The 13,893-nt window shown below is 44.6% G+C and overlaps 1 protein-coding gene across 1 annotated transcript; it reads left to right on the forward strand.

Moving 5' to 3' along the window:
• The first annotated feature begins 6,917 nt into the window (after window positions 1-6,917).
• On the forward strand, window positions 6,918-9,144 carry LOC146688506 (uncharacterized). Its single transcript, XM_085440436.1, has 2 exons — window positions 6,918-8,597; window positions 9,001-9,144. Exons 1-2 carry the CDS (start codon window positions 6,918-6,920, stop codon window positions 9,142-9,144), a joined length of 1,824 nt encoding a protein of 607 aa, XP_085296562.1.
• The last annotated feature ends 4,749 nt before the right edge of the window (window positions 9,145-13,893 follow it).

Genomic DNA, 13,893 nt, shown 5'->3' on the forward strand with positions numbered 1-13,893 from the left:
ATAACTTAACCTCTGCAAATAAGCTAGTTGGACCCTACCACAGAAACTGTTGTGATAAATACAAATTTTATGTGTGGGTTGATTAAATGTGTAAGTTTGTAAGTTGCAATTGTTCCACAGTAGTTTACTTAACAATTGATGTATGTTTTTAGTACACTGAGGAGGAAAGACCAAACATGAACTGATATTTTTTCAGTTTTTTTTATTTTTTTGAAATAAAATATGTCTACTTAATAAACTTAGAGACTTGCAGTGCCCTCCTGTTAAGATAACACATGTTTAATTGTGAAATGGTATTTTAGGTAAGGTGATCATTTTTAATTTGAAATTTGTGGGACTGATTTATCTAATCTGTTTCAGGACGCAGCTGCCATCCAACCCCATAAGTGACCATTGTCGAAAGGGATCATTGGCCATTATCAAGTTTGTGATTTGAATGTAGTTGGGCTAAAAACATTGAAAGGGTCTTAGTGATTGATTGAGTCCAGTCATTAATTACTTAGGGTTCACTTAAATGAAGATTAGCCTGTTGTTTATTTATTTAACCTTTGAGTGAAGGATGTGGCATTGTAAGGTGTGTAGTGGATCTCTACCTAGTAGATATGAGCTACTAAAACATTTTAGACTTCAGCACCGGCACATGCCACGTTACCCATGCCCACACATAGACTGCCCATGTACTTTTAAGACATTTAATGCTTTGTACATTCATTTAAGTAGAGTCCATGCTCAACAGAACACCCAGAGGTTGCAGCAATTATCAACATACAGTTGTCATTTGTGCACCTGTAGCAATCTTCCAACAGAGAAGTCTTATTTTTTACACATTGGCACTCATCTGAAAAGTAGTGAAACCGTTACTTGTATGTTTGAAAGTTGTACTTTTCACACAAATATATATGGAACATTTCATTCTCACAAGAACAGGAAACACACCCCACATACATTCAAAGATTTCAAGCCCGGTGTAGTTAAAATCACACAAGTTTCACAAGGATCCTCTTATAATCCTGAGGAAGATGCAGGTAATCAAGTGTCTGCAGTTTCAGCAGACAGTGCATGTTCAAGTAGCGGTTCAGATGTAGCTAAGAACTTGCCTGAAGTAATTGAGAAAAATTTTGCCGCAGTGTTGCTCAAGTTGGAGCATTTTGCACATGTGCCAGGCACAAAAATTGATGAGTTCTTAGAAGAACTGCACTACTTAAGTTCAGCAACACTGCCCCTCTCGATTGAAATTCTAGAAAGGGTGTTTCAGAAACACAGTGTCACAACTGAAAGGTCCATGTTAGAAGAGGTAGCCACTGCTATCTGTGTATCTAACCCGTTGCTCAAAGCGATCGAGAAGGGGGGACCCCTGAGCTCAACTTACATCCGCAACCAGTATTATAAAGAAAGCTTTAACACTGTAGAACCCATTGAGTACATTCTTGATGCCAAGGAAAAAAGGAGTTTTCAGTACGTGCCTGTACTTAAGTCTTTGCAGCAGCTCTTTGTCAGGAAAGGTGTTGTGGACAGGTTAGTTGAAAATCACAAGGCCCAAAATAGGGGGACTATTGAACACCATACTTACAACTCTTCTCAGGATGGTTCATACTTCAAGCAAAACAGTTTTTTGTCAGGGGATGAGATGAGAATTTTACTGTGTTTATACATAGATGATTTTGAGATTTGCAATCCTTTGGGTACCTCTCGCAGGAAACATAAGCTTTGTGGCATCTACTGGACTGTGAGTAATTTGCCTATAGGCTCACATTCATCACTATCATCAATTTACTTGGCAGTCTTGTGTAAAACTGATGATGTGAAGAAATTTGGTTATTGCCGTGTCATGCAACCTCTTCTTCAAGATGTGAAGACTCTGGAGCAAGAGGGAATTTTCATTCCATTACTAGGCAGATGTCTTAAAGGCACAATTCAGGTTGTTGTAGCAGATAATCTGGGGGCTCACAGTATTGCTGGTTTTACTGAGAGCTTTTCTAGTGGGTACATTTGCCGATTTTGCACAGGAACCAGAACAGAAATCCAAACAAAAGAGGTAAAATCAGGTGCATTTACACTCAGGACTAAAGAACTCCATGACTCTCATGTAAAATTAGCTCATGAGACTGGTACGAGCTGTTTTGGAGTGAAAAGGCCTTGTGTTATCAGTGAAAATATTGCCCACTTCAATGTTCACACAGGTTATCCTCCAGATATTATGCATGATCTTTTTGAGGGCATAGTGCCGGTGGAGCTTGGACGCTGTTTGGCATCGCTGATATCCAATAAATATTTTAATCTTGAAACCCTCAACAAATCCATCCTGCATTTTCCGTACAAATGGGCTGACAAGACAAATAGGCCACATGTGATCCCACACACATTTTCAACTAAGCCAACAATAGGTGGGAATGCCCATGAAAATTGGGCTCTGTTAAGACTGCTCCCATTCATAATTGGGCATCTGGTTCCAGAGGGTGAAATGGCATGGCAAATACTGATGGACTTGAAAGACACTGTTGAGCTTGTGGTTGCTCCAACACACACAGATGAGTCCATTGCTTATCTTCAGGCAAAAATTTCAGAGCACAGACAAAAGCACCAAGAACTCTTCCCTGGTGTGCATCTGCTCCCAAAACATCATTACTTAGAGCACTATCCTCATCTGATAAGGATGTTTGGGCCTCTTGTAGGATTCTGGACAATGCGTTTTGAAGCCAAGCACAGTTATTTTAAGCAGGTTGTGCGCCACACCAATTGCTTTAAAAATGTGCCCCTTTCGCTAGCCACTAAGCATCAGCTCATGATTTCATATCACTTGAGGTCATCTAGTATTGAAAAAAATCCTCTACAGGTCACAAATGTCTCAACAGTTCCTGTTGATGTTTTGAAAGAAGAAATGGCTCAGACTATTGCACAGAAATTCCCTGGTACATCTGAAGTCCACCTTGCAAAGTGTGTGTCAAGCAAAGGTGTAACTTTTAGAAATGGGATGATAGTTGCTCATGGGTGTACAGGCGGACTGCCTGATTTTGGAGAGATTGTTCAGATTTGTATTGTTCAGGAGAGCTTGTGTTTCATAGTGAGGAGGCTTTCTGGCTGGTACAGGGAACATTTCAGAGCCTTTGAGCTGACTGCATGTCCAAGCAGAGAGACTGTGTTGATTGAACTTGGTGAACTTGCCGATGAATACCCTTTGGCAGACTACTTTGTTGGGCCTCTAAGACTGGTGACATTAAAAAGACACATACATGTAATATAAGGTTTGTTATCTTTTGCATGTATAATAATGTATATATCATTTTAGTCACTATTAGTTTGTCATAATATCTTCTCTTTCTCTCTGTCTTTGTGTGTGTGTGTGTCTCTCTCTGTCTCTCTCTCTCTCTCTCACTCTCTCTCTCCCTCTCTCTCTCTCTCTCTCACACACACACTCACACACACACACAGTGCTTAACATAGTTATTAAATCATCAGCCAATATTCGGTGTAGGCCATAGCTGTATAATCTGTATAAGCTCTATAATCTAAATATTTTTATTGCTATAGTACAATTAATGTTGTTATGCATTTAATTTTCAATATATTATCTTACAGAACTAGAACTAGAAATAAATGGTAAAGCAAATTATTATTAAGATGCCAAGTTACAATTATTTATTTTAATTTCTGAAGAGAATGTTATGCTTTATTAATTTTACTCCTGAGAGAATTCCAGTTTAAATTTGATTATAAAAATGTGAATAATTCATTTTGAAATTCTTCATCCCTGTTCAACATGGTAAAATGTTGAACTCACTGAAAAGGAAAGAGTCCCAATTACAGGAATTAACTCATTTTTATGACAGGCAGTCTAATAAATCTAAAATGTATTGACAATTAATGTGGCATTATTTTATTTATATCAGTTTTAATGGACATAGCCTGCCACACCTTTATCGAAGTGCTTTGTTGAAATCAGATTTACCCTTGTTGAAACGGTTAACGTTGTCTTAATTTCCTCTTTTAGGCTGTTGTGAAATGGCTGCAATGGTGAAACTCAGAATCATTTTCTCCGAAAATGATTCCCGGAGATTGATCCTTCCAAATGGGATGCCAGAGTCTGTCAGTGAGCTAGTTCAGCAGATAAAGGGACAGTGTGGAGTTAATGGGGACTTCAGACTTCAGTTCATGGATGCAGAATTTGGGAATGAATTCACCAACTTGGAGTCAATGTCGGACATCCAGGACAAAAGTACCATCAAGATCATCTTTAGCTCAGTTGCACCTGTCGAGCCTGGTGAGCCACTGATCCCTCTTTACTCACCTGCTGCCACTTCCCGCACTCTAGATGACTCCTCATCCATTTCATCTCCTGGGAACTCATTTGATACAGATATATTGTCTTCTCCTGAATCTACGTCCTCAAGAGCAACTGCATGGCCCGATGTCTTCCCCATTCCCCGGTTCTCTTATGGTACTCAACTACAGCTGGACAGGGCCAATGCTACTTTCAAAGAAACTGGAGCTTTGTTGAATCCTGATCATAAAATTAAGTCTGCCATTCTTGATGGTTTAGCTGAAACAATTGTTCAGTACAAGGTCTACCTCTCTGACAGGGAGTTTGATGAGGTCGCAGAAGCTCTTGTAACAACCCATCCATGTTTGAAAGAGCCTGGTTCAGTCACTGGATATGGCGGATGGAAAACAAGCTTGAAGTATAAACTTGCTAACTACCGAACTAAGCTTAGACGGCTTGGTTGCCCTGAAGTTACTGTGAATTCCTTAAAACATAAACCTGATGGCAAATGTACTCCTGCGTATGGCGTGAAGAAGCCAAAAAAAGCTGAAGTGAATTACTGCCCCACTTATCCAGCTGGTGAAACTGCAGAGACACTGGAAGAAATCAGAGTGGACCTCCTGTCAGAAGTTAAGAAAAAAAACAATGACCACAGGGTGGCTGCAATGATGGAGAAGACCTTTGCTCTCAGAAGGCAAGAGGTAGTACGTGAAGCACCGATGATTGCTGATTTCAAAATGAGGTGGCCAGCTCTCTTCCATGTGTGTGAGGTAATTGAATGGGTTTAAAACAACAGCAATATTTTGCTTCCATTGGATTATTATATAAAAGTAACTTGTAACCACATGGGATTTACTGAAGATCAGCTAAAGCAGCCTGTGTTAGCTCAGCTACAAATATGAATGCAGGAACCTAATATACAAGAAATTAATGGATTATGCATTCACATGTATTGAACAGACTTGACTCACTTTTAAGTGGACTGAATAATGACAACACAATCCTCTGTTAATTATTTGTGGTTGTATTTGCCTTTGTTAAGTATCCTGGGTTTTTTTAAAGGTGCTGTGTAAATCTCAGTTATAAATGTATTCTTATTATTAGTTTTGTCTGTTGGATTATTATTCTGCCTTTTGCAGGTGAGTGCAGAATTCAAGAGGATTACAACAATCCATTTGCAGTCTAAGTTCTTCTCCCAGCTGGATAGTTATTCGGCAAACTTTATGAAGATATATGCCAAGAAGGGTGGAGTGCAAGGGAGAAACATTAAGACCATCATGGCACCTGCAACCCAGGTATGACAAGATATATTTATACAAGTGTAACTAAAACCAAAATGCAGTGATTTGCATTTCAAAACCACCTTTTACTTACAAATAAACATAGAAATTTGGTGAGTTAGAAACATTTGTAAATGTTTTTGTACTTGATTCTAATCTGCTGCTGAGTCATTTTTATTCTCCTTAAACTGCAGCTGAACTAACCAGTTAAATTTGTAATTCACCTTAAATATCTGTTCAGTGACATTAATTTCACTTTGATATGGAGACAAGCTAATGTGATTTCCATGTTTCCTTTATCAGTTGTATATAGTATTTGTATTTGTATTCTATTTTTATCTTATTGTATATTTATTTTATTTTATTCTACTGTATATAGTATATTATTTTATTCTATTCTGTACAGTTGTGTACTGTATTTATTCTTATTGTATTCTAATTTTTGCCTCATAACTTTTGCACTGTCCACTTCCTGCTGTGACAAAACAAATTTCCCACGTGTGGGACTAATAAAGGTTATCTTATCTTATCTTTGTCATGGTCCTGGGCCATGTTGGCCCAGTGTTCTTAGTTTTCTTGTATGTTTGTATTTCGTTCCTTATTTAGGCCATGTTTTCTGAGTTGCCCTGTTGTGTTGTTCCCTAAGTGTTTTCCCTTCATGGCTTTTACCCCCTGTGTGCCCCTCTATGTATTTATGAGCCCTCGTCTCTCCTTATGTTTTATTCCATGTTTCCCCTGCCCTTTATGTCTAAGTTCTCCCCGTGCTCTCTCTCCCCCCTGTGTGCCCCTCTGTGTATCTGTGAGCCCTCGTCTCTCCTTATGTTTTATTCCATGTTTCCCCTGCCCATTATGTCCAAGTTCTCCCCGTGCTCTCTCTCCCCCCCCCCCCCGTGTGCCCTGTGTATTTATGAGCCCTCGTCTCCCTTTGTGGTTGTTTCATGTTTCCCCAGCCCGTTATGTCTGTGTTTTCCCCGTGCTCTCTCTCCTCCTGTCTGAACCTCTGTGCACTTCCTGTTTACTTTGTGACTCTCACGCCCGTACATGTCATGTTCAGTTCACCCCGCCCTGTCTCGTTATGATTATCAGTGTCACCTGTGTTCCCCGTGTGTTCCCACTTTCCTCGTTAACCCTCTGTGTATTTCTGTCTGCGTCTCCCTCTGTTCAGCGTGACGTCGTCCCTCATGCTGTGTGTGGATCTCCCTGTGTCTCCCTGTGAGTTCTTAGTTTATGGTTTCCCAGTTTAGTCTAGTTTGTATGTTTGTTCTACCAGCAAATAAAGCTGTGTTTTGAGTTCACCTCCCCGAGTCTGTGAGTCCTGCATTTTGGGTCCCACTCCTGCCTGCCGCACAGCGATTCATGACAGTACGACGTCACCAGATATGGACCCAGCAGCACTCAACCCACCAGAAGAACTGCGTTTGGACATAATCTACTCCGTGGAAAGACTCCTGTATCTGTGGCTCGAACATGAGGGGAAGGAATTTCGCTGTGCTGTGGAAACCAAACTACAGCGTTTAATCTCTGGTCTTCCCTGGCTACTCAGTGCGCTCCACCCACTCGAACAGGATTTAATCCAAAATGAGCTCCACCTTCATCCCCCAGCTGCTACTGCCCACCTGCCTGAAGGGCCGGATGTGGAGCCGCTCGGCCCGTCAGAGCCATCATCTAAAAAGAAACGACGACCACGCCGCCAGCGCGCCACCCCACAGCCGGACATTCAGACTTGTACATCGCCGGCTGTGGTGAGTAAGGACTCTTTTTTTGTGTCGAACCGTGGAACTATTCGTTCAGGGGCTGTGTTTTGTGCTACGGACGGTAATGTGAACAGTTTATCAGCTGCCCAGCCTCCTGAAGCTCTCTTAGCTGCCCAGCTACAAGCTGCGTCTCCTGTGTCCCCGCTAGCACAGCCATTAACTCCACCACACGCTCCATTTTCACCTCTACCATCGCTTCAGTCATCAGTTCGGTCTGCCACTCAGTCGCCCTTAGTTCCGTCATCCACACTACCACCTGTTTCCCTTCCACCACCACCATCACTACACCCAGCCATTCAGGCTGCTACTCAGTCAGTCATTCAACCCATAGCCCTGCCATTAAGGCACTCTGTAGCCGAGCCATTAGCCGCCCGACCCGCAGCCACTTCAGCCACTCCTCCACCCGTCACACCTCCACTACAACCATCACTGCAGTCTCTAGCGCAGTCTCCTGCAGCTCTGCTTTCCCCAGTGCAGTCTCCAGTGTCCCCAGTGCAGTCTCCAGTGTCCCCAGTGCAGTCTCCAGTGTCCCCAGTGCAGCCTCCTTTAGCACAGTCACCCACTCAACCACCAGCACCACAACCGTCACTACCTCTAGTTCATTCCCCTGTGAAGTCATTAACTCCACCACCTACTCCACTCTCACCACCACCGTTACTACAGACATCAGTTCAGTCCCCTGTGCAGTCGTTTACTTCTCCACCGTTAGCAGCTCAGGTCCCCGTGTGTCCAGCAGCTCAGCTCGCACCTGAACCTTTGGCCCAGTTCCCCGTAGCAGTGCAGTTTTCTAGCCAGCTTAACGTTGAGCCCGGGGTCCCAATTCTCTCTGGCTCTACATCGGCTCCTGCTGGAAGCTCGGATGAGCTCATCCAGCACTCCGCGGCTCCCGTGTCACCATCTACCTCGTCCGCTGGGGGTTCCAGTGAGCCCAGCCAGCACCTCCTCGTCTCCGCTGGAGGGTCCGAGGGGCCCGTTCAGCCGCCCGTCTCCGCTGGAGGGTCCGAGGGGCCCGTTCAGCCGCCCGTCTCCGCTGGAGGGTCCGAGGGGCCCGTTCAGCCACCTGTCTCCGCTGGAGGGTCCGAGGGGCCCGTTCAGCCGCCCGTCTCCGCTGGAGGGTCCGAGGGGCCCGTTCAGCCGCCCGTCTCCGCTGGAGGGTCCGAGGGGCCCGTTCAGCCACCCGTCTCCGCTGGAGGGTCCGAGGGGCCCGTCCAGCCTCACGCCTCGTCCGCTGGAGGGTCCGAGGGGCCCGTTCAGCCTCCTGTCTCCGCTGGAGGGTCCGAGGGGCCCGTTCAGCCTCACGCCGCATCAGCTGGAGGGCCCGAGGAGCCTGTCCAGCCGCCACCTGCGACTGCCTCGTCGTCGCCTGGTCCGGCTGCATCCGCCTGTGCTTCTGCTACGCCTGGTCCAGCCTCTGCCTGTGCTTCTGCTACGCCTGGGCCAGCCTCTGCCTGTGCTTCTGCTACGCCTGGGCCAGCCTCTGCCTGTGCTTCTGCTACGCCTGGTCGGGTCTCAGCCTCTGCTTCTGCTACGCCTGGTCCGGTCTCAGCCTCTGCTTCTGGTCCAGCTTTGGCTTCTGCTCCGCCTGGCCCAGCTTCGGCTTCAGCCTGTGCTCCCCCTGGTCCAGCCTCAGCCTCTGCAGCTCCGCCTGGTCCAGCCTCAGCCTCTGCAACCTCGTCTGGTCCGGCCTCCGAGTCTTCGTCCTCGTCTGGTCCGGCCTCCGAGTCTTCGTCCTCGTCTGGTCCAGCCTCGGCCTGTGCTTCGCCTGGTCCGGCCCCCGCATCGCCACCGTCTGGTCCTGCCTCGTCTGGTCCTGCCTCGTCTGGTCCTGCCTTATTTAGGCCATGTTTTCTGAGTTGCCCTGTTGTGTTGTTCCCTAAGTGTTTTCCCTTCATGGCTTTTACCCCCTGTGTGCCCCTCTGTGTATTTATGAGCCCTCGTCTCCCTTTGTGGTTGTTTCATGTTTCCCCAGCCCGTTATGTCTGTGTTTTCCCCGTGCTCTCTCTCCTCCTGTCTGAACCTCTGTGCACTTCCTGTTTACTTTGTGACTCTCACGCCCGTACATGTCATGTTCAGTTCACCCCGCCCTGTCTCGTTATGATTATCAGTGTCACCTGTGTTCCCCGTGTGTTCCCACTTTCCTCGTTAACCCTCTGTGTATTTCTGTCTGCGTCTCCCTCTGTTCGGCGTGACGTCGTCCCTCATGCTGTGTGTGGATCTCCCTGTGTCTCCCTGTGAGTTCTTAGTTTATGGTTTCCCAGTTTAGTCTAGTTTGTATGTTTGTTCTACCAGCAAATAAAGCTGTGTTTTGAGTTCACCTCCCCGAGTCTGTGAGTCCTGCATTTTGGGTCCCACTCCTGCCTGCCGCACAGCGATTCATGACAATCTTATCTTATCAGGCTGCGTGATGGTAACCTTTAGTGTTCAAGTGAGCCCAGATTAAATTGTCAGACCCTAATGTGCTGATATCACCTTACAAATAAACAACAGCACTTTAAGCAAATAATTTACTGGAACTACAATGTTTATTTTACTGCTCTGTTTATTAAAACATCAGATTCAACATTTGCTGCACCATTCATCACTAGTCCCTAAACAGCATGTCAGAAAGGTAGGCTGATAGGAAAAAACAACGAAAATACACTACATGAGGTAAGAGGAGGAGAAAAAAAACTCCACTCAGACTGAGTTCCTGGTGGGAGAACAGTTTGATAACAGAAAAAACACCTCAGCACAAAAGCACATGACTATCAATACACCATAGAAACACGAGACAAGCAACAGGGGCGGGTAAAGGGTAAGAGAGAGCCGGCGTAGACAGCGCATCCGGTCCTGCAGCATCTGCGCTGGTCCAGTTGACTGCTATCTTCCCCGGTAGGGCACAAGCATCGAAGGCGTTGGAAAGGGAGGGGGATGAGTGAGTGCTTGTCAGTGTAAGTGTGTGTGTGTGTGTGTCCAGAGTTCAGCGGAGACAGTGTCCTTCGCACTATCAGGCTAAGTAAACAGTCTGCCAGCCAACCCAGGTGGCCTTCATGGGACGGGAAGAATAGTCATCACACAGTCGTTATCAGGGAGTTGTTTTGGTGGGCTCCAGCCTTGGGCCTGCAGCTGGAGCCGTGGTGTCCGAATGTTGAATATTGTTGATTTCTCCTTTGTGAGCAGCTCGAATTCTAGCACTCTGAGACTGGTCCCTCAACTTCGCGTTGGAGAGCCGCGAGCCTCCCCATGATGGTATCAAACTTCAGTTCCAAGGTGTTGTCAGTCTTTTGATTCTGAGACTTCACAACTGCAGTGATCCGTTCCGCGATGTTTTCCAGCTGTCGCTCAAGGGTCTCATTTTGAGCAGGCCTCTCTCTGATGTTTCCCCTCATACGCTCAATGGTGTTGTTTTGAGCCTTCACAGCAGCTGTAAGCGTCTCCAAGGTGTTGACCATATTACGTTCGTTGTGAGAGGTCGCACCTCGTCCCGGCGCTTCGAATCCAGCGGGCAGCCATGTGGGGGTTTGAACAGCCGGTTCCGCTCTCTTATTTCTCTGATAAAGCAGGGCTAGGCCAACGCCGATCAGCATGAACCCTGTTATCATGGTTCCGAATAGGTAGATATCTTCAGCGTCCTCGATCGACAGTCCCGCCAGGCACACGGTCCTCCAGTTCTGCCACCCGTCCATCGTGTAACCGGCAGGGAAAGTCCCTCCAGGGCACTCAGGCTCTCCCGAGCCCCGACTTCTCGTTGAGAAAAGGGTGTCAATAGCACTCAGAGACCAGTTGATCAAATCCATAATTGTCTTTTAGGTTTTAGAGAACGACAGTGAGAGACTGTTCCAGGGAAAAGTAATGCACGCAAGACAAGACGAGGACATAGAAGCAAGCAGGGAAGATAAGGGTGAGGAGGAGAGGAGAAGTGCGACCGCCTTCGCTGAGAGCTGAGAGAGAAGTATATATATATATGTATATATATATATATACATATATATACATATACATATATATATGTGTAACAATTTTTGGTTTTAAAAAAGTCAACACGTGGGATTTGGTTGTTTAGAAAGAGGGGAAAGTTTTGGGAGTGACAGCAGCGAGACAGAGCGAGCAAGTTTTGAGATGTGGGAGATTTGTGACTTTTAGTGTGGAGTGTACATAATGAAAAAAAACGGCAGGTGTATTGGCTGCATTTTTAGATAAACAGTTGTATATGTTTACAAAATGTGTGCATAAGTTTATACAATTTATATTTGCATTTGAAGTTATAAAAATAATTTACTCAACATGTCTGTGTTTTTTACAGTAAAAAACTACTACTAGAATTTTAAGTTTTTGTGTGATATCAGATCAGTAACATTAATACAGAATATTAGTGAAAAAACAACTAAATTCAGACACGTGAGGTTGATACCAAAAATGAGGAGTTATATTTTGGACCTCAGAGGGTTAATCCAACAAATCATGAAAAATGAGGTTTAAATGTTTGTTCATGACAGTGCAGATTTCTGACATTTTGTGTAATTTAAGTATTTAACAATCTGATGATTTTCTAACAAAAAACAGTGAAATGTGTTTGAAAATGAAGCGCCCCATGTTGTGTAGCTTTCTGGATTTTATACTTATTTGGCTACATATTTATTTATTATGCAGGCTATACAGTACATATCAAAACTCACATGTTTTATGTAACAAAAGTGTTTAATTATGTGGGCTACAGACAATAATCAAGTTATAGACTATATTCATATGAAATACTTATACTGTATACTGTATACTTACTGCATTTGAATCATTTTAACCATATGTAACCATGTGTTTGGGAAAAAAAGGCTTTGGTTTTGCCACCCCATTTGATTTCTTTGTCCCCCTCATGCCACCCTAAGAAGATTTCTCTAGATCCGCCCTGTCCATGACATGAGCTAATCAGCAGTGAGGAGGACAGTAGTGGGTGTGAGGACCCCATTCCACTGCCCTCTCAGCTTATCAGGGGACGTAAACGTCTCCGTGATTAATATGAAGGATATTGTTCAGATTGTGAAATTGCCAGATCATCACTCTTGAACACAACAGGATGAGGCTGATGTCTCAGACAATGTCCCTGAAGAGACAACCCCAGGACCAAGCCATCAAGAACAGTCCAAGAAAGGGTGTGGGATGTGATGGAAGGCTTTTCCGCTAACACCAAATCAAGCCCAGTTTAAGCAGGAGGAAGAAACTGTGCAGGACAGAGAGGGCTGGACCCTACTGGACTACATAGAGCAGTATATTGATAAAGATTTGATAAAAATGATTGCAGATTGCTCTAATGCTACATCAAGAAGTGGGAACCCACGCAACACTTCAACTGATGAAATTTATCATTTTTGGTGCCTGTATTTTGATGTATCCTGCAATCAGGTCCAAAGCCTTGAGATTCCTTGCCATCACTGAAAAGTTCACGTGACAGATTCTTCAGACTGAGGCAACCACTCAAAGTGCTCGTTGATGATGATGTTCCAGAGGATCAGAGAGAGTGTGATCAATTCTGAGGCCTTTTCTGAACCGCATTCTGAAAGGCTGCAAATCTCAGGCTCACCCAGAATGCGTTTCTATTGATGGGCAGATGATTAAATTCACAGGAGCTTGTCCGTGTTGACAAGGTCTGCCAATGAAGCCAAACCCAGTTGGCATAAAAAACTTTGTTTGCACAACAGCAGATGGTATTGTGCTGGACTTTGACATTTATCAAGGGGCACCTGCACTCCTTCAGCAGGTTGAAGAACCAAGAGATCTGGGTTTGTGGGGCTTGGTCATTGATCATCTGTCTCAAACGCTGCATCCTGTGGGATTATAATATTATTTTATGCCATGTTAGACCCCTAATTAAAGATTGTGAATTATTATGTAGTTTTAGTTTGCATTATTCTCCTGGATTAAAAGAAGGTGGTAACTATTGCATTTGTTAAACTGATTTGCATTACATTAGACTGCTGATTTATTGTGAATGAATGATATTGTTTTATGATGCATTATACTGCTGAGTTATAAGAAATACTGTTCGCAGAAAGGCATCGCCTTATTTGTCTGATTAGAAGAGAACAGAGCATGCTGGAGTTTTCTGCTCCATCTCAGCAGGAGCAGATAAACAGGGAGCCAAGGTTGTAGCTTAGGCGCCGTGTGAGAGAAAGCATGTGAATGTTTAGGCTTTTATGATAAGGTGGGGGCACCAGAGGCTAGAGTTTGATCAATGCTCCACCATTTTGAGATCTGATGCTGTCTGCGTACGGTGTCCATCTGTGATCATTAAAATCATCGTTTGACTCAACCCGGCCGGACCAGTGTGGTTATTGTGGTTTTTCCTCTTGTATCCACCCCCAATATTTGAATCCGTAACAATCCTAATACCAATGCTTACCGTGATCGGTTCTTCATGTCCATCCAAGATGTGGAACGCATGATGACTAAAACGATATGTGACCATCTCGTGACTGTCATGGTCCTGGGACTGTGACCCAGTGTTTTGAGTTTTGGTGCTCGCGTTCCCTCGCTCCCTCTCGTCTGCCTCTCCTCCACTGGTGTATCATGTTTCCTGTTTTGTTGTGAAGGTCCCATGTTTCCATGTTCATTCTTTTCAGTCTAGCTT

Source organism: Copadichromis virginalis, linkage group LG18 (genome assembly GCF_057382275.1).
Source record: "Copadichromis virginalis isolate Kocher_CV1m ecotype Utaka linkage group LG18, C_Virginalis_male_GT1.1, whole genome shotgun sequence".
NCBI classification, from domain to species: domain Eukaryota; kingdom Metazoa; phylum Chordata; class Actinopteri; order Cichliformes; family Cichlidae; genus Copadichromis; species Copadichromis virginalis.